General features: G+C 42.6%; 1 protein-coding gene across 1 annotated transcript in view; it reads right to left on the bottom strand.

The window, feature by feature from the left end:
* Positions 1-3,070: 3,070 nt before the first annotated feature.
* Positions 3,071-25,501, bottom strand: part of KLHL35 (kelch like family member 35) — a 37,432-nt gene continuing 15,001 nt past the window's right edge. The window contains exons 4-6 of the mRNA XM_030200043.1: positions 8,211-8,399; positions 7,748-7,936; positions 3,071-3,259 (exon numbers count right to left, since the gene is read on the bottom strand). Coding sequence (XP_030055903.1) covers positions 3,071-3,259; positions 7,748-7,936; positions 8,211-8,399 — 567 coding nt within the window. The remainder of the gene's footprint in view (positions 3,260-7,747; positions 7,937-8,210; positions 8,400-25,501) is intronic.

Below are 25,501 nucleotides of genomic sequence, written 5' to 3'. Positions count from 1 at the left end.
TACAGTAACAGAATTGTGCCAGTACACCCCAATTGCCCCCTCCTCTCCCACTGTCCAAAATGAACTACAGACGCCCCCATTTTGGAGCCTTCCAAAATGGAGACGTCTCAGTTTCACTTTATTCCACAGACCCAACACAGTCCGTGTTTCGGCAGCTGTAGCCTGCGTCAGGGGTCTAATGATGGTATCTAGTTCCAAAATGACGTGGATACCAAACCATCCGATCAGGAGACAAAAAAAGCTTTGTCTTGAAAAAGAGGAATCTGCTGCACACTGGATGGAGTATTGCCAACCTGAAAAAGTGTGTTGATAAAACTGAGCTTGAAAAGCACTCAGCAAACATATTTTAGAGGAAAGGAGAAACAGGGGTGACATGATACAGACGTTCAAATATTTGAAAGGTATTAATCCGCAAATGAACCTTTTTCGGAGACGGGAAGGCGGTAGAACTAGAGGACATGAATTGAGGTTGAAGGGGGGCAGACTCAAGACTAATGTCAGGAAGTATTTTTTCATGGAAAGGGTGGTGGATATATGGTATGCCCTCCCGCGGGAGCTGGTGGAAAAGAAAACGGTAATGGAATTCAAACATGCGTGGGATAAACAAAAAGGTATCCTGTTTAGAAGGAATGGTTCCGCGGAATCTTAGCGGAGATTGGGTGGCGACGCTGGTAACTGGGAAACAAAATGGGAGCTGCGCAGACTTCTACGGTCTATGCCCTGATTGTGAGTGAATAGATAGGGATGGGCTGGAGTGTAAATTTTAAGTGGCTTCGATGTTAGCTTCAGAACTTAGTACAAGAACAGTGCTGGGCAGACTTCTACGGTCTGTGCCCTGAGAAAGGCAAGGACAAATCAAACTCGGGTCTACATGTAAAGTATCACATACCATGTAAAATGAGTTTATCTTGTTGGGCAGACTGGATGGACCGTTCAGGTCTTTATCTGCCGTCATTTACTATGTTAGCTCTTTGGGGTTCTACATGGAATGTTGCTACTCATTGGGATTCCGGAATCTTGTAACTCGTTAGGATTCCAGAATCTTCAGAACTTTTAGTACAGGAAGAGTGCTGGGCAGACTTCTACGGTCTGTGCCCTGAGAAAGGCAAGGACAAATCAAACTCGGGTATATATATAAAGTATCACATACCATGTAAAATGAGTTTTATCTTGTTGGGCAGACTGGATGGACCGTTCAGGTCTTTATCTGTTGTCATTTACTATGTTACTATGTATGCCACCAAAAACAGCGCAGTCACAGGCTATTGACATTATAACTGGAGGAGGGGTGTGGAAAGTAAGTTTAGAGAAGGTCACCTAAGTAGGAAGTCAAAGTAGGCACTTAGGTTGGGACTATTGTATAAAGCCAACATAGGTGGCTATGGAGGAAATTGTAAAACAGAGCAACATTATTTAGGAGGCCTAATAACGTGGGTAATGAGCCTATTCTATAAGGACACATTGGGCACAAAAACGTCCTTATCAAATACTAGTATAAACCCAAAGTTAAAACATCAAAATGTAGGTGCAGACATTTCCGACAGGTCTACGGTCACATTACCCAAATTGCAAAGGACTGAAATACAAAACAACCTATGCATCCCGCTTCTCCTACTTAAGCACACAACTATGGAATGGACTCCCAAAAGCAGTGAAAATAATCCATGACCATCTAAATTTCAGGAAATCACTAAAAACCACCCTCTTCAAAAAGGCTTACCCCACCGATCCAACGTAAATCCCCACACCCAGCAACACAACACAACCAATGATCGTACTGGACAATATACAACCTTCATCCCTTCCATCCTCATGGTGCCTGATACACACCTACCTCACTTCGACCACAATATAACCTGTATTTGTTATCAACCGACTGGCGAACGCCTTTACGGTACTATGTAAGCCACATTGAGGCTGCAAATAGGTAGGAAAATGTGGGGTACAAACGTAATAAATAAATAAATAAATGTTTGTGCCTAAATGCAACAGGAATGCACACAACTTACTGTATTCTGTAAGATTCCCATTTAAACATCAGCTCGGTCTATGACCCACCCCTACTCTTCCGCTGTTAACACCCCTTTAACAGTCGCGAAGAATCCCCTTATTCTATAGCTTTAGTGTCTACTAAATGTAAGCTTCATTCCTTAGATTCTAAAAATGGTGGCCAAATTTGCACATGATCCTGAGATCTGCACGCAAATAAATTAGTTAAGGTTGCATTAACAGTCGATAATTGGCTGCTAGCAATCAATTATTGATGTTATTTAGCACTCATTTGGATTTGCGCACGGATCCGGCTGCACATGATTCTATAATGATCCGCACCCAAATCCTCTCGCGCGCAACCCAACAGGGGCGTGGCCATGGGAGAGGCATGGGGGCGGAGCAGGAGCATTCCAATCAATCACATGCAGTGTTTTCAGCCCCTGCTCTAGTGGATGAAAGGCTACTCTGAGGTCAAACTGGAGAAGCCAATATGAGCGATTCGTGAAAAAAGTCTTCACCACCCTCAGCCATAAGCAACAATTATCTCCGTAGCTCTGCAGCGAATTCAGCAATCCTCCAGACATTCAGCTGCAGCATAGCAATATTAGAAAATGTGAAGATCTGTATCCTACGATAACCCTATAATCTAAGTTTTTAGAACCCTGTGAAGGCTTCTAGAATGGTCAGGCAAGAGGGAGGTAGAGTTGAGACAGTATTTCCATCAGCTCAGAATGAGCAGTTTTTCAAAAAAATGAGAATAATCCCTATTATGTTTGAAAATAAGCCTCTCGCCAGGAACACACCTGTTGCCATGACCCTACTTCCACCTATCTTGGTGGCCAGTTTGAATTACAGAAAGGATCACACTGCCACAACAGAGCAATCAGACTACCGTTTCTCTCTCTACAATAAACATGGAGGTAGATTTAAAACAGTTATGAAAGGAAGGATCAGTGGTGTGAAAGATCACTTCCTGATGTTAATATCGGCTCAGCTTCAGCAAACATCCTGAGTAAGGGATTGGGGTTAAGGCTGCTGGGGGATGGCACTGTAGTAATTGACGACTCTGTGGGATGCATCATCTGTTGGAATTGTGAAGGACGGTGACACAGCCATGGTAACTGGTGCAGCGCTGTAACGGGGGCTCGTCCTCCAATTTCCCAGTCATGGGATCAAGGGTGAAAGCTTTATCTGTGCCTTCTCCATTCTCATCCCTTCCACCCAAGATGTAGACTTTTCCTCCACACACTGTCACACCAGAACTTTCCTGCAAAAAAATGTACAAAAATATAACAGTAATCAAAATGTTACACCCAGTGGTGTAGCAGCACATCTAAGATGTGGCTGGCAGGGATCCTCAAGCCCCACCAGCCAAAAACTCCCAACAACTGTCTCTCCTGCATTCCTTGTAAATAGAAGATCTTTGCCTGTAGCGAGCAGCGACTGATACGTACTACGTTCACACCGGCCCCAAAGCCTTCCCTCTGATGTATTCCCGCCTATGAGGAAAAAGGAAGTTGCATCAGAAGGAAGGCTGTGGGGCCAACATGAGCAGTGTGTATTAGTTGGTGCTCGCTGTCGGTGAAAATCTGCTATTTGAAAGGTATGTGTGGCAGGGGCGTAGCCTGTAAGTCAAGCTCCATCTATGGCCGTCTTCAAATCTAAGCTAAAAGCCCACCTTTTTGATGCTGCTTTTAACTTCTAACTCTTATTTTATCATCCTCACTTTAATATTCCCTTATCTCTTGTTTGTCCTGTTTTTCTGTCCTAATTAGATTGTAAGCTCTGTCGAGCAGGGACTGTCTCTTCATGTTGAAGTGTACAGCGCTGCGTATGTCTAGTAGCGCTTTAGAAATGATAAGTAGTAGTAGTATATTCAAAGTGGTTTACATATATTCAGGTACTTATTTTGTACCAGGGGCAATGGCGGGTTAAGTGACTTGCCCAGAGTCACAAGGAGCTGCAGTGGGAATTGAACTCAGTTCCCCAGGATCAAAGTCCGCTGCACTAACCACTAGGCTACTCCTCCACTCATTCCACCAATAAGAGCCAACCTCATCAGTGATGTCACAATGGCTTAACTGCCCGATACTTGGCTCACTTCTGATACTGTGATGTCATAAGGGAAAGGAGGAAAGGGGAATGGGTCTTATAATACCACCTTTCTGAGGTTTTTGCAACTACATTCAAAGCGGTTAAATATATTCAGGTACTTATTTTGTACCCGGGGCAATGGAGGGTTAAGTGACTTGCCCAGAGTCACAAGGAGCTGCAGTGGGAATTGAACTCAGTTCCCCAGGATCAAAGTCCGCTGCACTAACCACTAGGCTACTCCTCCACTCATTCCACCAATAAGAGCCAACCTCATCAGTGATGTCACAATGGCTTAACTGCCCGATACTTGGCTCACTTCTGATACTGTGATGTCATAAGGGAAAGGAGGAAAGGGGAATGGGTCTTATAATACCGCCTTTCTGAGGTTTTTGCAACTACATTCAAAGCGGTTTACATATATTCAGGTACTTATTTTGTACCCGGGGCAATGGAGGGTTAAGTGACTTGCCCAGAGTCACAAGGAGCTGCAGTGGGAATCAAACTCAGTTCCCCAGGATCAAAGTCCACTGCACTAACCACTAGGCTACAAATAACAGCACCGTGTCATAGGCACGCACAATAGGCGTCTATCATAAAATTGTGCCGTACGGTGCTGGAGTGCAGTAAAGTGTCACAAATCTGCTTTTAAAACCCAGTACTTTTGTTATACCAGCCTCTTTGCTGTTCACATCGCCTGTGCTACCTTTCGTGCGTGAAAGCGTTTGTCTACGTCAATCATGGTGTTTTCTCGCAGTTTGCAGTGACATATTGTTTTTTGTATGTTTACTCTTTTGGAGGTTGTTTTTTATGTTTTTTCACCTTTTGTTTCTATTATATTCTATGTAAATACTTTGAGAGTGGGTGGGGTTTTTTTCTAATGCTTTGTCATATTGTGAAACGTTTTCATCTAACATTTGTTTACTGCCAAGAGGCATAAATGAGGACACGCTGCAGAGTGGGAAAACAAAACAAAAAAGCGCGTCTCCAAATTCAACGATGAGACGTCTTAACAGCCAGAGAGTCCTTATTTGGAGGCAGACAGCTGCGGACGTCAGTGTGCTCGGTGTAAAAAAGCTTGCGTGCAATAAACGTTTTGAAAAGACAAATGCAGAACATTCATTTTTCAAAACAAAAGAAAACCAAAGGCTTCCTCAAGAACAACAACACCAAGCATCAGGATGATGCAAAGATGCTTCAATAAATGAAGAACATTATTTTTTCCACTATGATGTATGTTTTCATTTGTTACATTTGTAACCCACATTTTCCCACCTATTTGCAGGCTCAATGTGGCTTACATAGTACCGTACAGGCGTTCGCTAGTCGGTTGATAACAAATACAGGTTATATTGTGGTCGAAGTGAGGTAGGTGTGTATCAGGCAACATGAGGATGGAAGGGATGAAGGTTGTATATTGTCCAGTACGATCATTGGTTGTGTTGTGTTGCTGGGTGTGGGGATTTACGTTGGATCGGTGGGGTAAGCCTTTTTGAAGAGGGTGGTTTTTACTGACTTCCTGAAGTTTAGATGGTCATGGATTATTTTCACAGCTTTTGGGAGTCCATTCCATAGTTGTGCGCTTAAGTAGGAGAAGCGGGATGCATAAATTGTTTTGTATTTCAGTCCTTTGCAATACATATTTACCCACCCACCCCCTCTTTACTAAGCCGCACCAGCAGTTGTCAGTGTGCTAATGCCGAAAAAGCCAATTCACTTTGAATGAGATGTCGGCATTGCTGCACAGCTTAATAAACAGGGGAGTCAATGTTTAAATTATTTTAATTTTTAAAAAAATCCTAAGAGGGTGGGCAAGAGAATGGCTTGAAGTGTGAAACAGCCTTAACAAAACAAAACCCGAACAAAAACGTACTGGAATAAGAGACAGCAGCACTCATTCCAGTCTTCCATGAAAGATCCCCACCTGCAACCACTATGAATAAAAAAGGTTCCACATTTGTGGCATCTCAGGGGTTACCAGATGGCTCCAGGTCCAAACAGGACTGACAAACAGAGCCAGTCCAGGTTTTACTTCCAGTGCATTTAATGGAAGTAAAAGCAGAACTGGCTGTTCTCTGTCCTCAATGACCTGGAGTCATCGTATGGCCCCACTCTTGTGGGGGCCTTTGTCTGTCTTTTTATACCTCCAAAAATGATCCTGATGGGGACAATGTTCTCGCAGACTGATTTCTGGAGAAAAACTATCGTAACCAAGGATTGGATGCAGGAACCGGAATATAGATTGAAAAGCTCTGTACCATCATTTAATCATCTCTTCCCACCTGTAACATCTATGGAAACCACAGCTTTTCTGACTACAAGGAGTCTTTAATTATATCCATCCTAGGGCTTCCTGGGGATATAGCAAAACTCTAGTACTGGATTGATTGCTTTTCCAGGACTTCTTGACTCAACGTAAACCTTATACTGATGTGTTACTGTTCATGAGCTCTCAAAACCATAGGCGCCCGCCCGGTATAAGAGGCTTGGGGAGGCTATGCCTCCCTAGCCACAGCAGGATGGATCAGCTGTTTCTATAGAAATGCTAAATAGTAGTAGTAGTAGTTCTCCAGCCAGTCCCGCTGCTCTGGGGGGGTTTAAATAGCAGCAGGCTGCAGTGAAAGCCATCTCTAGCCTTTTGTAACCAGTTGTAATTTGATTACCTGCTGGGAGAGCAGAGCAGGGGGGGTTGGCTGGACTTGTCCTGGGTTGCCATGGAGATATTTAACTAGGCTGAATTCCTGCACATGAGCACTTCATACCAAAGACACTTGCACTGACCCCTGAAATTTTAAAAGTGCTAAAAATAAGTTTTAAAAGTATCTGAAAGATCATTTTATTTTCATTATAGTGTTTGGAATATGTCCACTTTGAGAATCAGGTGCTCAACATTAAAAGTTTATATTTATTTACTTATTTATGGCATTTTATCCCACATTAGACATGAATTAGGGTGTTTTGTGGCTCTACATGAGAATTGTGATGATATGATCCCTTGTTTCATATTGTTGACGGTCTGCATTTTCTGTATGGGTGGTATTTTGGTGTATTAGGTTCTGCCCAGTGTAATATTTATGGTACAGTAAGGTTCTGAGTGTGTTTTTGCACAAAGTTGTGCATAGTGTTTTGCAGTTCAGCGATTGTGGTTAGTATATGCTTTGAGCAACCACTTTATTCTTTGACATATGATACATATCTAATATCTAAATTTAATAAAAGGTATTAATTGTGACTTTTATTTCTTTTTTCTGTGTGTTATCAGACAATTATGGATTTAAGCTCCACCCCTGGCCCCACCCCTAACCCCGCCCCCTTTAGCCACCGACCACCTATGCTCAAAACCACATTGATCTCACTTTTTTTGCAATTACAAAACACCAGAGGGCCATTCGTAGAACAAGAAAAGGACAACCCACTTTGCCTTCAGTGGGTTTCTGCATCAGTGTTGCTTTGGCAGCGGATTAACACCTGAACTGATGTACTGCACACAGAAGAGAGAATCTCAACGGGGTTGTTGAGTATATAAGCTCAATATCATGCAAATGTCCAGTGCTCAGATCTCTTTTCTTGACCAGTATAGATCTCACTCTTACATCTAGATTTTCAAAGGTTTCTTACCTAGCATCATTCAAGAAATATTGATGGATCAGGCAACGTTCCTTACCAGAAGCCCAGGAAGTGTGGCAACTTCCATCCAGATGTCCTCACTGGGACTGTAACTGAAGATTTTGTTCAACAGCCCTCCCGTAACGTAAATGGTGTTGTCCAGAGATACGCCATTAATGCACCTCTGACAGAAAGGAGCTGAAGCCACAAATGTCCACTTGTTTTCTTTAGGGTCAAAGCACTGGACCTTTGATAAACACAACTACCGGTTATAAAATATTATAATGAAGACACATTTCTAAAAGACTAGATCTCAGAGACTAGAATGGCTTAGAATCTTGCGTCAAAGTCCTTGTTTATGATAAGTGACCAAAAAAAACTCTCACCTAATCTTTGCTACTGTAAAAAAGGTAATTTTATTCAAGGGCACCAAGGTTTGGAGGTGAAGAAGACAACTATTTGTAGTTCAAGTATTGGGTTCAATTCTGGTCACCATATCTCAAAAAAAAAAAAAACCCTACCTTGTCTGTGTTTGCGTAGTCATCCAAAGCACCTCCGATCACGTAGACTTTGTTCATACAGGCCACCACTGCCGCTGAGCTCACACCTTCCAACATGGGAGGGATGAACGTCCAGTTGTTAGAAAAGAAATCATAACACTCTACTGTGGACAACCTCTGAAAGCCGTCAAAACCGCCAACAGCATAGAGCTGTAAAAAGAAAGAAAGAGAACAGGAAACAGTGGGAATATTATGCAGTTATTACAAAAGCAATCGGTTGTTTGCATGTGGAAGACCTGTTTTAGTAATATCACCGTCTGCCTTTGTGACATGCCACTAGAGGATCCTCTCTGTATAGATTCTGTAGGAAGTAGTGGAGGAGTAACCAACACATCAGGTTAAATCCTGCTAAAAGTATGGAATGTTCTAGCTTTTCATTCTAAGGGGCCTCATTTTCAAAACAGAAAAATGTCCAAAAAAATGTCACAAAGCGGCAGATAGATTTTTTTTTTTTGGTAAAAATGTCCAAATTGCTATTTTGAAACTCATTTTTAAGACATTTTTCTATGTAGTTCATCTAAATCTTAAGGGGGCATGTTGGAGGCATATTTCGGGTGGGACTAGGGCAGGCTTATGATTTGCACTTTTTTCTGCAAAAATGTCCAGGGCAAAAAATAGAATGTTTTTGTCTAGACCTCCTCCACTCCAGGAGTGGAGAAGTAGCCTAATGGTTAGCGCAGTGGGCTAAGAACCAGGGAAGCTGGGTTCAATTCCCACTGCAGCTCCCTGTGACCCTGGGCAAGTCACTTATTCCTCCATTGCTCCAAGTACAAAATTAAGATTGTGAGCCCACTGGGGACAGAAAAAGTACCTGGATATAGTATATGTAAACCATTTTGGTTGTACCCATAGAAAGGCGGTATATCAAATCCAATAACAACTAAATGCCAAAAAGGTGCCCAAACTGACGAGATGATAGCTGAAGGGATAAAGGCATGACCCCCCTTAATCCCCCAATGGTCCCTGACCCCATCCCCACCAAGAGGTAAAAGTGACCATACATACCGGGCTCTATGACATCTCAGATATGTTGGCCATTCCTCTTAGAGCAGCAAGCAAGTCCCTGGAGTAGCCTAGTGGTTGGTGCAGTGCCCCCCAAAAATCACAAATACCTACTACTACTACTTATCATTTCTATAGTGCTGTACACTGGACAAGAAAAGACAGTCCCTGCTCGATAGAGCTTACAATCTAATTAGGCCAGACAAACAAGACAAATAAGGGATAAGGGAATTACTAAGGTGGAAATGATAAAACATGGGCACTGAACAAGTGAGTAAGGGTTAGGAGTTAAAAGCAGCATCAAAAATGTGGGCTTTTAGCCTAGATTTGAAGACAGCCAGAGATGGAGCTTGACATACCAGCTCAAGAAGTCTATTCCAGGCATATGGTGCACCAAGATAAAAGGAACGGAGTCTGGAGTTAGCGGTAGAGAAGAAGGGTGTAGATAAGAGAGATTTACCTAATGAACAGAGTTCCCAGGGAGGAGTGTAGGGAGAGATACTGAGGAGCTGCAGAGTGAATGCACTTGTAAGTCAATAAGAGGAGTTCAAACTATATGCGAAAACGGATAGGGAGCCAATGAAGTGATTTGAGGAGAGGGCTAATATGAGCATATGGTTATGATGTGATGTGTACCTGAGACCTTTTATGTGAAGTCCACTGTGCCCCCTAGGCTGTCCCACTGCTCTGCTGGGAAGTCTGTGTGGCCAGTCTAGTAAGACTACTGGCCCTCAGACATCCCTATGGCTTGTTTTTTGTTTGAAAATGGCCCTAAAAGAAATGTACACTGAGCACAAAAACGTCTAAAATAGGGTGATTTTTGAACCAAAAAAAGTAGGTGTTTTTCTGGTTCAAAAAAGACCATGTCTGGCACTGGATTTTTGGACATTTGTTGCAAAACATCCAAAATGGGATTTGTACGTCATATCGAAAATGCCCCTCTAAATCTAGGCTGGGCCTGTTCAAGCCCTTACCAGAATTATTCAACACAGCCATCAATATCTCCTTTCTCTAAGGACCCAAACTGTTGTCTTCCTATAGAATTGAGAACAATATTTATTGCTGGGAAACTATCATCCGATATGCGATTTAAGCAGGCGGGAAAGGCTCCTGCCTGATTGAATTACTTAATCAGGCAGTGCCACTGAATATTGGTTTTGACTGCCAAACAAAAAAGTGGGCAGGTCAGAGGTGCTACAAGGAGTGGCACTGGGGAGGAGCCAGCAGGTACGCAGGTGTCAGCAGCCATTTTGGAATGGCAATCGCTAGGGGCGGAAGTGGACTTTGCTGCTACCACACCGCCGCTGTTCCCTCTAAGCTCCGCCTATAGCCCTGCCTGTAGAGAGCGCTGTTTCATTATCGCATTTTCAGTAGTGAGAGACAGGCAAGCTCTGCAGGACTCCAGGGAGCCTTCCTATCCTTAGTGATGGAAGACACAATACTGAAGCACTGCCCCCTACTGGCAGAAATGCAGTTGGAGGAATCCCACCCAGCATAGAGGGAACAGCGCCCACCGCCACTGATAGTATTCATAATCCTAGTAAAGACATGGGGGTCCCAGCTGTCTGGTGTTTGAGGTCTTTTTCCTTGTGTGTTACATGGTCACAAATTTGAATCTGTGTTTATATACTTGGCAAGGGCGTAGCCAGACACCCAATTTTGGGTGGGCCTGTGCCCAAGATGGGTGGGCAGAAGAACTCCGCCTTGTCCAACAAGTGAATTGGTCTCTTCCTCTCTTGCCTGCATACCATATGGTCTCTCAAACATTCCCCCCCCACCCCCCGCATACCTTTTAAATAGATTTTCACCTGCAGCGAGCAGCAACTAATACACACTGCTCATGCTGGCCCTACAGCATGTATCAGTTCCTACTTGCTACCTCTTTACCACTGCTTTTGACTCCTAACTCACTTACCCTGTCCTTTTTCCTCACCTCTTTATTCCCTTACCCCTTAATTGTTCTGTCCGTTTACCTGTCTTATCTAGATTGTAAGCTCTTTGAGCAGGGACTGTCTTTTGTGTATGGTGTACAGCGCTGCGTATGCCTTGTAGCGCTATAGAAATGGTAAGTAGTAGTAGTAGTAGTATGCAGGAGGGACAGTTGTTGGGAGTTTTCGGCTGGTGGGGCTTGGGAAGAATGTCTGCCAGCCACATCATAGATGTACTGCCACTGGATAGGCCTGAGCTCAAAGAGGGTTGGCCTGGGCCCATCCTTGGCTACACCACTGATACTTGGTTCATTGTGAATATTGAGTGTTTCACTCCAGGTTTGAGTACAAGTTGTGTTTCCACATTGTATATTATGATAAGGATGCCGACCCATGTGCACATTTGCAGGGCCGGTGGTAGACATGAAGAGGCCCAGGGCAAGAACTGGGAAGGGGCCCCCAAAACCTACCTGCAAGCTATGTCTCCCTCAGCTTGAAGCACACTGGGGCCCCCTGTGGAATGGGGGCCCAGGGCAATTGTCCTGTTTGCCACCCCCTAAAGCCAGCCCTGCGCATTTGTGCGCCAGGGGCGTAGCCACGGGTGGGCCTGGGTGGGCCCAGGCCCACCCAGTTTTGTTTCAGGCCCACCCAGCAGTGGAGGCAGCGGAGCGGAGGGAGCAGGCTGAGCTCCGATCCCGCATCTGCCTCCCCAGCCCGCCACTGCCCCGCCCGCCGTACCTTTAAATATTACAGTTTTGCTGGAGTCGCGGGCAGCCGGCATTGAAGACATCGGCAGGCTTACGCCGGTTCCAGCAGCCTTCCCTTCCCTCGTTGCAAGTCGGATGATGGCTCCGCCCTCGTAGAAACAGGAAATACGTCAGAAGAGGGCGGAGCCATCATCCGACTTGCAACGAGGGAAGGGAAGGCTGCTGGAACCGGCGTAAGCCTGCCGATGTCTTCAATGCCGGCTGCCCGCGACTCCAGCAAAACTATAATATTTAAAGGTATGGGGGGGCGGAAGGAAACAGGGCAGACAGGAGAGGAGGGTTGCTGCACTTGGTGGAAGAAGGGGAGAGGAGGGTTGCTGGATGGAGGGAAGGGGAGAGGAGGGTTGCTGGACATGGTGGAAGAAGGGGAGAGGAGGGTTGCTGGATGGAGGGAAGGGGAGAGGAGGGTTGCTGGACATGGATGGATGAGAGGGAAGGGAGAGAGAAGAAATGCTGGACATGGATGGAGGGGATGGAAGAATGAGGAAGGAGATGAGGGAAAAGGAAGAGAGGAGAAAAACTGCACATGGATGAAGAAAATAGGCAGAAGCTGGATCCACTAGACAGTCAAGTCTGCAGAGGACCCAGCTTTTACTTATGGATATAGAGCAAGAAATGAAGAAGAAAGGAGGAAAGTAAAGAAATAAATGGAAAGGAAGCCCTGGAAACGGAGTTAAGAGGACAGATAGCAGCAGAATCGGATACTGGGCCAGCATGATCAGAAAAACAGTCACCAGACAACAAAGGTAGAAAAAAATCATTTTATTTTCATTATAGTGTTTGGAATATGTCCACTTTGAGAATCAGGTGCTCAACATTAAAAGTTTATATTTATTTACTTAATTATGGCATTTTATCCCACATTAAACATGAATTAAATTGGAACCTGGGATCATTTAATTTTTTTTTCCTGGAGACAGTAATGCATTGCCCCCCCCAGGCTCTCTCCCCGGCTATAGCCAGCTCTGCAATTTTTAAGGGGAGGTGGACGGGGGGGGGGGGGGGGGGGGTTGGGGGGGGTGGACGGGCGCAGAGGTGGACCGGGGAGAGAGCCTGTTGTTAAACATTTACCAGCATACCACTGTCTAGTGCCCACCCATCCAACCTGTTGGCCCACCCAAAAATTGACTTCTGGCTACGCCACTGTTGTGCGCAGACACGATCACTTACACCAGCTATACAGCCGATATAAATAATGATGGCAAAGTGCTGGAGATAAATGTGTGTCTCATAATATTCTATAAAATAAGCATGTAAATGTCTGTCCTACCCACATGAACTCCCGCCTGAGGATCAAAAGGTGAAGAAACAATGCGACAAGGCGACGGCCGTGGCCAGAAGGATGCTAGGCTGCATAGAGAGGGGCATAACCAGCAGAAGAAAGGAGGTGTTGATGCCCCTCTACAAGTCGTTGGTGAGGCCCTACTTGGAGTATTGTGTTCAGTTTTGGAGGCCGCATCTTGCTAAAGATGTAAAAAGACTGGAAGCGGTGCAAAGAAAAGCTACAAAAATGGTATGGAATTTGCGTTGCAAACCGTATGAGGAGAGACTTGCTGACCTGAACATGTATACCTTGGAGACCTTAGAGGAAAGGAGAAACAGGGTTTTTTTTAATTATTTTTTTAAAGTGCACTAGAGACAGGCAGAACCCCCCATACCAGTTAAACCCACATTTTAGAGGTGTAAAACAACCCCACTCCTAAGCCTTCCCTCCATCTCTCCCATGCTGTCACCTAATAAGCATCCATTAGAACATTCAACTAACATAGATACGATGCTAAAGATTTTCTACAACACAGCTTACCGTGAAATGGACCCTTGCATTTGTAAGTTGGCACATTTCTGTTCTTTACACTCCCATTTTTGTCTAAAGTGGTTTTCAAGAGACTTACAAATGACGTTTCAAGAGAAACAGGAATTTTAAGGTTTGTTGGCCAGGGGAGTAGCAGTTGATCACAACTAATCACCTGTTCTCTGCTTGCCATATGCTCGTTTGATTCCTTCCATTATCACATACCATGTACATAAGTACATAATGTATAATTATGGTACAGCCAGAGACCCCCCCACTGGAATGGTGGTGGGCCCAGTCATAGAGCTCAGGCTATTACAGACCTTGGCTGAGTCAGAAATCTGATGGCTGACATAACTGGGAGCTTACTGGAAAAGTATGGCCTAGTTTGTAGCCTGGATTGAGGCCTAAAAGTTAAGTTAATAGATATGGAAACAAAATAGAGGATTTCAGCACAAATGGAAGCCCTTATCTGTTACAAAGTGGAATTTTCTCTAATGTAAGTTAGAAAAACAAGTTGAGAAATGAGTGAGTCATAGCAGGTGCAGAGAAAATAGGGAACTAGCTGTCCAAGAGAGGAGGGAGACTTTCCTGTGAGCAGAGAAGGCGTAGCAAGATAGAAGCTACTCATTAGCATGAGCCAATCAGTGACAACCATGACATTAGCATAGATCCAATCAGGTATATCTACTGTCATATTATCCATATCCTGAGGGCACTTATAAAAATCAGGGTATTTCCTGGTTTGAGTTAGAGAGAAAAGGGTTGGCACTCTCTCTCCAAGGGAAACCAATGTGTCCAGCAGAATTAACAAATTACCTAATTGCTTTCCCTTGTAAAACCTCTAATTGGTAAAAGAAATTATAAAACATTAGCAAATAATTAACACCTGTTTGCAGCTTATTATATTCCTATAATTAATTGATTGTACATGCCTGTTGTCAATCACTGATTTGACTTATACCTTGGCAAATAAACTCCTCATTCCAAATGATGATTTGTGGGCTTCACTTAATGATGAAAGGCTGTAAGTATAAATGCTTTTGCTACATCAGGCTATCTTTCGCGGCATTGTATAACTTGTAACCTAAATCCAGTTTGTCATAAGGCTGGTATCTTTTCCTTAGACCAGTACTAGCGTTATTTAGAGATGGAGTCAGATTAAGGTCACTCTAGCCTTCTTGGGGGGGGCTTGGGACCCCTAAATTCTCAACATTGGTGACCCTCCGTTCGATTTGAACACGCCACCAGAATTTTTGTCAAAGTGGGGTTACTTATAGTTCTTGACTAAAATTCTGTTGTTTTATCTTCCAATTGATTGCTGTCCCTCATAGAGATCCAGAATTTCCTCCCCGGTGTTTCATACCCCTTATTACAGCATTCTGCTTTCTCTCTCTAGGCTTTCACTCCTTCCTGTGGTTAAGCCACCGTCAATTTCCCTTCCGTTATACTTTCCTATCGCAGTCAGTGAATTCTGTCCGTCCTTTCGTATACTCAGTTCTTTTCTCCCTGTTCTCCTGTCCCTCTTCCTCTTATGTTCATTCTCGTTATGTTCTTCTCCATCCCTGGCCGTTTTGATTGTGGTCCTACTCTGGTCTGTGATACTCAAGGTAGTTCTCTATAATCTTCTATCTCTCCCTTCCAATCATTCTGGTTTGTGTGGTTTCTGTCTTATGCCTCAACACTGACAGGCTTGCCCCCTCTGTTCCTGCTCCCTCAGATGCTCACTCTCGCCTATACACTTCTGTTTTTTCTCTAATAACGTCCTGCCCTGTACTCTGTATTTCGAGCTGAATTCCCTGCCCTCCCTGAGATCTGTGCTTATTTCCTCCGTGCTGTACTCAAACCTCTCTGATTCTGTTTCTGGCCAATATTGATTTCTGCCCATCCCTGTGAGAAACTGTCCTGATGTGTTTTTGTGCACGATTTATAGTTTAAATCTTCTTTCTAGTTGTACGTTGGCTTCACATTTAAAACTGCGTAGTAAGTCTTACTTCCTTATCTTTCTGTTACTGCCCCCCATTTCCTTCCTGTCAGGTTTAAACCACACTTCTTTTTATGCCTGCCTGTTTTGGAAACCCCCGTCTGAAACTTTCATGATATTATAAATCTCCGCTTGAGAAGTCCCGGTCTGTATTCCGTCTCTGTTCCCTGTAGCCACTTTTAGCTGAACTTCCAGGTTTAACTTTCATTGCATAGCATAATTTTTGGCTGAATTTATAAACTGCTGTTTTATTTTTGCTTTCTAAAACTGTTTCTGAGACTTTCAGAATTAAGATGCTTTATTTGGCAATCTAATCTGTTGCCCGGTTTCGTTAAAACTCAGAGACAGGGTTTTTTTTTTTTGTTTGTTTTATGCTGCAAGAGACAGTTTGGTAGATCTTATCGTGTTCCACAATGTGGTTATGAAGTTTCAAAGGTTTGATTAATACAGGAGTTCACGATACTAAATCTTATCTCTATTTCTCCTGTGTAGTCCCTTTCTTTTTTTTTACTGCGACATTTTTTTCACTTCCCCTTTTCTCGCTTGGGCGTAAACTTTTTTCCTGTTGTACTCCTGTACAGACTGTTTCTAAGATGCTCATTATTGCTTGGCAACAGTTTCCGGTGCTTATTTCCTGTTTCACTGAATCTATTGCCAGTCTGTCAGCCTGATTTCAATTTCTCCCTTACATTCTATTTTTCAAGTGGGTACAGCCCCTGCACCGTACTATCGTGTTAGTTTTTTTCAGGATGCTTTTTAATACTTTTTAATCATCGGTGAGCCTGACTATATTATAATGTTATCTACAGGAAATACTGCACTTCCTCGCTTGCGTTGTGGTTTTCGTCCTCCGACTGCATACAGCCTGGACTGGCTTATTTTAAACACTTGTAATAATGAGCTAGGTTATAATATTTCCTGATGAATATTTCCACGTCCTGAGAATGACAATCACTTTTAAATAATATGGTTCTATAAAGAGTTAAATTGTGTAAGTCTTTATAACAAGTTTGATATGAACTAGGATCCAACACAGAAAGTCACAGGAAATTACAATGGATTTTTGTTACATTAAGAGCTAGATAACCCCTTGTCTAATATAATAAAACGCACCCTCAACGTTCTGAAGTCAACGTTCTGTGAAGCCTTGAAGCCTGAAGCCTTGAAGCCTGAAGCCTGAAGCCTTGAAGCCTTGAAGCCTGAAGCCTTGAAGCCATCTGACGTCACTCCCAGGCTGAGGCTGAAGGGTTCGTGGATTCGTAGTGTGAAGCCTTCAAGCCAGCCAGCCGTCTCTGCCCCGCCCTCGCGACAAAACAAACAAATCCAGAAGCGAAACGTCAGGGAAGGAGGCGGCGCTCCCGACGTCTAGCCTTCCCTTCGCTGTGTTCCGCCTTCAAAACAAGGCGGAACACAGCGAAGGGAAAGCTAGACGTCGGGATCGCCGCCTCCTTCCCTGACGCTTCGCTGCACGAACCGCCACGGAGGTAAAGTTAAAAAGAATAAAAAAAAAAAAAAGGGATGCATGGATGCGAAGGGGGGGGGGGGCATGGATGCGAAGGGGGGGGCATGGATGCGAGGCATGGATGCGAAGGGGGGGGGCATGGATGCGAAGGGGGGGGGGGGAGAAGAGGGCGGGCCAGGCTGGGACATGGGAGAGAGAGTGGCATGGATGCAAAGGGGGGGGGGACGGGGGGGAAGAGGGCGGGCCAGGCTGGGACATGGGAGAGAGATTAGCATGGATGCGAGGGGGGGGGTCATGGAAGGGCGAGAGGGGACTTGCTGGAAAAGGATGAATGGAGGCGGCATGGGACAGAGGAGCATGGATGGGTATGGATTAGGAGGGCAGGGCACAGGGAGAGAGGGGAATTACTGGAAATGGATGAATGGAGGGGGCAGGGGACAGAGGAGCATGGATGGGCATGGATTGGAAGGGCAGGACTCAGGGAGAGGGGAATTGCTGGATAGGGATGAATGGAGGGGACAGATGGGCATGGATGGATATGGATTGCAGAGCAGGCCTCAGGCAGAGAGGGGAAATGCTGGATAGGGAAAAATGGAGGGGCCAGGTGACAGATGAGCATGGATGGGCATGGATTGGAAGGGCAGGACTCAGGGAGAGGGGAATTGCTGGATAGGGATGAATGGAGGGGACAGATGGGCATGGATGGATATGGATTGCAGAGCAGGCCTCAGGCAGAGAGGGGAAATGCTGGATAGGGAAAAATGGAGGGGCCAGGTGACAGAGGAGCATGGATGGGCATGGATTGGAAGGGCAGGACTCAGGGAGAGGGGAATTGCTGGATAGGGATGAATGGAGGGGACAGATGGGCATGGATGGATATGGATTGCAGAGCAGGCCTCAGGCAGAGAGGGGAAATGCTGGATAGGGAAAAATGGAGGGGCCAGGTGACAGATGAGCATGGATGGGCATGGATTGGAAGGGCAGGACTCAGGGAGAGGGGAATTGCTGGATAGGGATGAATGGAGGGGACAGATGGGCATGGATGGATATGGATTGCAGAGCAGGCCTCAGGCAGAGAGGGGAAATGCTGGATAGGGAAAAATGGAGGGGCCAGGTGACAGAGTAGCATGGATGGGCATGGATTGGAAGGGCAGGACTCAGGGAGAGGGGAATTGCTGCATAGGGATGAATGGAGGGGACAGATGGGCATGGATGGATATGGATTGCAGGGCAGGCCTCAGGCAGAGAGGGAAAATGCTGGATAGGGATGAATGGAGGGGGCAGGTGACAGACAAACATGGATGGCCATGGATTGGGAGGGCAGGGCTCAGGGACAGAGGGGAATTGCTGGAAAAGGATGAATGGAGGGGGCAGGGGACAGATGGCCATGGATTGGGAGGCCACGGCTCACACCCTCTCTCTCATATACAATGTCTTTCTGACTCTCACTCTCACACACTCTGTCTCACACTGTATCACATTCACTCTCTATGTGCCACACAGTCACTCACACACTCGCTTGGTCTCATACACTCACTCAAACAGAGAATCTGTGTCTCACACACACTCTCTCTCTCGCCCACACATACACACTCTCACTCACACTGTGTCTCACATACACACTTGCACACACTCTCATTCTCACACACACACTCTCTCACAAACACACTCACACCCAGACTCACGCTCTCTCTCACACAATCACACTTTCACTCTGACTGTCAAACAGTCACTCTCACATACACTCTCCCAAACATACACACTCCGAGGAAAACCTTGCTAGCGCCCGTTTCATTTGTGTCAGAAACGGGCCTTTTTTACTAGTATAACTTATATGACAATAGAAGTATTATATACTATATAGAAGCATCTCTTTGCTTTTACCTTAATAGATATGTATATAAAATAGGTTTTACCTTTCCTGTTGAGAAGATGATGGCTGCGTGCCATGACAATACAGCGTTGCTTCACTTCTTCAGTTATTTCCTGTTGGTTCTTTATAACCCAACCTTCTCTTTCCTTCTAATGCTGCAGCTGTTCTGTTTGTCATCATTTAGACATATCATTTCAGTCACTGACTAGTATGTATGTTTTATGCTGTATCATTGGAAGTTCTTGGTGTAAGAATCACATGTTTTAATTTGTTTTTTTTTTCCCTTTCACCTGTTTAGCCACAAAAGCTTCCTGCCATCGCATTCGGGTTTATTTTATTTACTATGTTCCTTTTCTGAGTGTATGGGTATTAATTTGTCATATTTATGGGTATTAACCTGTCATATTTGCACCATGATTCTGGCGTCCTGTTTGAGAATTTATTATAATATATGCTTCTCTTATATTTTCCTGTTTAGATGCTACTTCCAACCTATCCGGTACCCGCCCCAAAAGCATTTAATATGTATTTACCTTTATTTCATTTATTCTAGGGGTATAGCTCCGGACTACACATGTTATAACGTCTTTGTTAATATACATTTTCTTGCCTTTTGTTGAAATCGGTGTTCCAATTACATATATGGTTCTCCCCTGTTACTCTTATTATAGTATGTAGTAGTTTCATGTCTTGTTTAAAGTCTATATTTTGTTTCCATATACAGCTCCCAACCTACCCTTAAAACTTATTTTTGCCTTACATTACAAATTAGGTAGGCCCAGTTTTTATCATATAATATGTACACTTATCTTTCCTAAATAGTTTTCTTCTTTTACTACAGGTATGAATGAATTTATTTGTACTGTTTGCCCTTGTATTGCAGGCTTTCTTATTGTTACTGTTCCGCTCTAATGCTTTTGAGTTTCCTTCTCGTGGTTTGTTGAGTGGAAAACATATTGTCTAGTGAATGATGAACGTGGAATTTTTCACATTTTTGGTTCTGGCTAATGTGTTCCAACTAATGACTTTTTTTTTTTTTTGGTAGTACCTTTCCCGAAGAGCTTACATGTGTTTTATTTCTTTTTTTTATTATCCTTTCTTGCTACCTCAGAAGTAGGTTTCGGGGGTTCTTCCCTGGGATATGTCATACTTCTATTTCCTTTTTTTCTCCTTTTCTACCAGTGTCACGCTATAACTATTGGGTTTGATACCGATGCCTGGGGCTTACATCCATCGAAGGTGACCCTTCAATGGATGACGGTATCTCAATTTGTAGAAGCAGACTTCCATTCCATTTTCGGAGTGGCCTGCGGATTCGGCCTTATTGCCCACATATGAGTTACCTAGTCCAGATGACCGCGGGAGCAATATAGAGACGTCTGAGGCTTTTCGTTGCGAGTTTGGCCTAGTTGACGAGGGCTTTTCCATATTTTTGGACCGTTAGGTAATGTGAGATGCCGCTTAACCATAAATTCTTTTTAGGACGGTTGGGTTATGTGAGATGCTGTATGTGGATGCTGTATGTGAGATACTGCCTAGCCATAAAATTTTTGCATGCTTTGATGTTGAGTGGATGCCGCCAAAGTTTTAAAAGGGCCATTGGGGTGGTTAGTCGCGTGAGATCCCCTAATCAGCGGAAACCCATTGGACCGCTGCTCTTCGACTCATGAGACCTTATTCGCTGGTTTTTTGAGTTCATTTTGGGAGTGTCTGCAATGTCCCTTTTTGGGGGCTCTATCATGGGCTGGAGCTCATGGCCAAGTAACCTGGATAGCTCTTGGCAGGCAGGGAAACGGGGTTTCTTTATGCCTTTAGAAGCACACTCTGGAGAGTAGTATTTATTAATTTGGGATAGAGTAGTATAAATATATAATAGCTGACACTAGGTATTTATTCACTTATTCACCCACTCTTTGGGTACATCCCTGTTTGCTGTTTTTATTTCTCTGTTAATGTCACCTGTGGTCAAAGCGTGGAGCTTTCCGCCAATTAGTAATTTTTATTTTAGGTCCCTATGTTGGAGTACATTAATAGATGTGTGAGTATGATTGTGTTATGTCTCTGCATGTTCTACTATCAGGATAATCATCGCATGTTTTTGTAAACTGTTAGCACATTATCATTTCTAGATCTCCTTGCTATCTCTGAAGCTGCCTTTTGAACCACTAACCTTGTACCAGGTTCTAGGTCTGGTCAATATATATATTATTACAATAGTTCATTTTTTTTCTATAGCATGTTACAGGTCTGAAGCTCATTTGTAGACCACTTGCTTACCAGGTCCCGTTATTATATATATTGGGTGATGATGTTCACTACCCATTATGTCATATCTTCCTCTCCGCAACCAACACCAGATACTGGTGATCTGACATCTATTCAGATCTCTGGTAAGGACTTTCTGGAACAAACCTTTCTATTTTGTGGTTTACCTGCCTATGCCACTGAAAGTTTTCAATTGATTTTCTGCACTGGAGATTACATTGCACGAATCGTGAGTATATTTTCATTTATTGTATGTGTTACTATTAAGCTTGCCGTTGTATACTTTCATGGCATGTTGGATTAGCCCTAATTTAAATGTTTTATTTTACCAAATTTAGGATTAAGATTTTGTCCTTAGTACAGAAGCACACCTCTGTATGTGGGACAACAACTGTGTCTGTGTACGAGTGCGGTTTTCCTTTTCTGTCTATGTGCTGTGACTTGTGATTGGCTACTGGAATATTATTTTCATATATTTTTTTTTGTTTTTGTTTTGAAACCCTAAACAATTCCTTAACCGTGCACAATTCCAATGATTGGTTTTGAACTATATTTAGAAATATCTTGCTTCCTCTTCTGAACTTTAAGTTTTCTACATATCAGGATTTGATTACAGTTTTAATTTTATGTCTATATGTTGCTGTGTGTCCTGTAATAAATGGCATATATTAAACTAGTTAATTATTAAGGAATCATCTCTTTAGTTTTAAATTTGTGCTTTAAGGTTACTCTGAGAGATTGCCTATCAACTGCAGTGGTAGTAAATCTCAAAGGAGTGTTTCTTTTCCAGGATTGTATATTATTCCATTTAAGCAATGTAAAAGGTTCTATATTATATGCCATCTAAAACACTGTTTATTTGTGACGTTGTTTAAAATAACTAGTGCTGATGTTCACTTCCTGGCTCTCTATTGGGTATGTGTTCCGTAAGAATGAATTAATTGTTTTAATTTTTCTTTTCACGTCTTATCTACTACTTTCAAACTTCCTTCCCTGCCTCTTAAAGATTTATAGTTTTAAGATATATTATTGTATAGATTTCCAGCATTTCTGGTTCTCAATAGGGTTTAGAGATTAACCCTTGCATAACATAACTAACTGTTAAATCAGCACTAAAGAAATTCAGGTTGCTATTATTTTAGAGTTATGTTCAGATAACACTAGCTACAATTGCCAATTTCCTTTTTATTGAGACCCGTACCTATGGAAAACAGATAAAGTAATGACCTTCTCCTCTTTTCCTCTCCTGAAGTATTGATTCTATGAAGACTAATCACACCAGCATGAAGTTTTAATACGAAAACTTAAACTTACAGTTTTCGTCTGATGTATAGTCCTATTTTCAGTCACCATAATATCCACTGCTTGCAGTGAGCAGTAAACTCTAATTAGACACAGGAAGCACCGTTATTTCGTGATTTCCTTAAGACTGAATGACAGAGATTAACCCTTGTAGTTCTTATTTTCTCTAAAGTTCATCTTTACAAATGCTTTGAACTCAGTATATGATACAGGAATTCATTACGTGTTTCAGATTTTTAATAACCAGATGGATTTTTCTATGATTCTGTGTTATCCTTGCTACTCTTTGTTTAGAATTCAATGTAGGCTTACAAGCTGTTCCATTTATCATACTGGTCTATATGAACATATCCTATTGGTCAATTGTGTGCATTTATTGCATTAATAAAAATTGTTATTATATCTTTGAGTTTTTTGAATTTTACTAAAATGTTTTAAGAAATGCCTATACTTGTCTCCTGCTTATAAAGCGGCTCCTCCTCTGTATTTAAAATATACTCTAAATTGTAAATTGATTCCTGGGAATATATAAGCTTATTTTTAGCTATCCCTCTGAATGGGAATCTTGATATGCTGTCATAATTTAGGGCCCAAATTGTGAAAGCATAGAAAGGATCAGTTTAAAATTTAATATAATTTTCATTTTCCAAATTGGCTCTGAACTATTACAGAGGACTATAGGTTATTATCCTTCTCATTTGACCTATTTAAACCTTGTAAAGGTCACGTGAGGAGGCCTCATAGAAATATATAGTTTTTACATCTTTCTTTTCTGATATTAGCTTTTCTCTATCTTTTAAAATATTATGTTAGAGGCTGCATTTTCCTGAAGCAGACTCTGACCACAATGTTTCCTCAGACTCTGCTGACTTCCTGTGCCAGCAACATCTCATCTACAGAGAAAAATTGTTTTCTACTTGTAACTTATGATTTTATATATTGAAACTATGCTCCTATTGGTGCCCCAAGGAACTAACAATGCATTCTTTGATTTTTTCTTTCTATTGGTCCTGTGCTGAGATTTGACTGCTAAATATTGCTTCTTATATCAGCTCTATTTATTAAGTTCTGTAGGATGAGTGAAGACTGCAAATCCAATTCCTGATCTACCGCCTCTATTCCAGTTTGATACTTCTGCTACAACTGACCTCTGGCATGAAAAAGAAGCACCACCTCCTCCAATGAGAAATTTCTTTTGTCCAAATGATGTCATTAATTTAGACCTTCTTGGTTATACTCTTAAATATTCTGCTGTATTAAATATTTTTGCAGGCTCATCTTTTCCAGAACCTAGATGACACTTTACGTATGAGCTCTCTATTACAACAGACAGCGACCGTGATTCCAGAAGATACTTCCATCACCTGGACTACTTATGATTTTTAAATTTCTGCACATTTGTCTTCTGCTTTGATTATGACTATTTCCTAAGCAACCCTTTTTCCTGAATCATCTAGCTCGTAAGTCCTGCTGGCATCCTGCAGCTGAGGGCTCAACCCTTGGTGAATGTTAGTCATCGCAGGTGAAGATTCCATATCTATTGGCGATAGATGGCAACACATTGCCCTCCATACATCAATAACTTGAACATTTACCATCATCTCTAAATTTTTATTGTTAGTTTTTGTACTTTTTTTGTTCCATATACTTAACCATTGTTATTTGATCATGTGTTCGTAAAAATTACCAATCTGTCTCGCACATTATGCAAGCCAGAAGTGGGGATATATTATGCAAATCCCAATTCCTAGTATTAAGAGGGTTGCAGTTGACCCCTACCAATCAGGAGATATACTTTCATATATATTATTGCTATTTATGTAAATTGGCTTTTCATTATTGAACCCTTATGGTTTCCCTTTTGTTTTTGCACTTAATTAGCACTGATTTCTCCATGTTTACATTGTCTTTCATTTCTCTTGACATTTATATATTATTTTTGCTTATTCAATTCACACTGATTATGCCCACCAAGATATAGCAATGTATCATTCAGGCATACAGTTATTTTGCTTATTCCTTTGCCAGCCTCTGACTCTTGATGGACTTGATGGTATATGCCTAGAATAAAGACATGGAAAGATCCAAGTTTGTACACCACAAGTACGTCTTCAAGATCTATCCAGGACCAAATGATGTTTGATCCCCCAAGGTTGTGGCAATAATCTTTACACCTTGCAACTTACTGGACCACAAGTTTTGGGTTTACTCAGCCGCAGAACCAGATGTTACCAGCCTAACCATCTCAAGACCAGCCACTTCCTTCAGCAGGCCAGCTTGAAAACCCAGATCTCCGTCCAGATTCTTCAGCGCTTCCACCACCTCAACCATGATCGATGAAAGAGAATTCAGAACTGATACTTAACTTGAGATTTCCTGTTGCTGTTTATGGACATTATAGATTCATATTTTGTTTTATTTTCAGTTTAGCAGTAATACTGTCTATATGTATTGAAAAGGTTTTATTTTTATTTTCCTAATATTTCCTGTATTGTTCTAATTGTTTTTCTAAGAGTTTCCCCGTTTTTTCTGTTTATGTAATTTAAATTGGAGTTGATATTGCTCAGATACAAGGGTAACATCAAACCCTAATATTGGCTAAGGTATCATAATGTAGGTGTAAACCCTGTTAGTATCAACCAGTTATGCATTTGTTTAACTCTGGTGTAGGCTTACTTAAGTTGCATGTCTTTCTGTAGGTTTGACTAAGCTCCAAGTGGGGTAACGGATATGTAAAATGCTTCCCATACTTTCAGGTCTTTATGCATATGTCAAGATCCATGCATGACCTTTGTTAATATAAATTTTCTTAGGATAGACCATTTTTTGCTGTACAAGACAACCTCATACTTGCTATCCACTTTTTAGTGCTCATGA

Source organism: Microcaecilia unicolor, chromosome 4 (assembly GCF_901765095.1).
Source record: "Microcaecilia unicolor chromosome 4, aMicUni1.1, whole genome shotgun sequence".
Taxonomy (NCBI): Eukaryota; Metazoa; Chordata; class Amphibia; order Gymnophiona; family Siphonopidae; genus Microcaecilia; species Microcaecilia unicolor.
The sequence above is the reverse complement of the archived record's forward strand: the minus strand, read 5'-3'. Positions and strand labels throughout refer to the sequence as shown.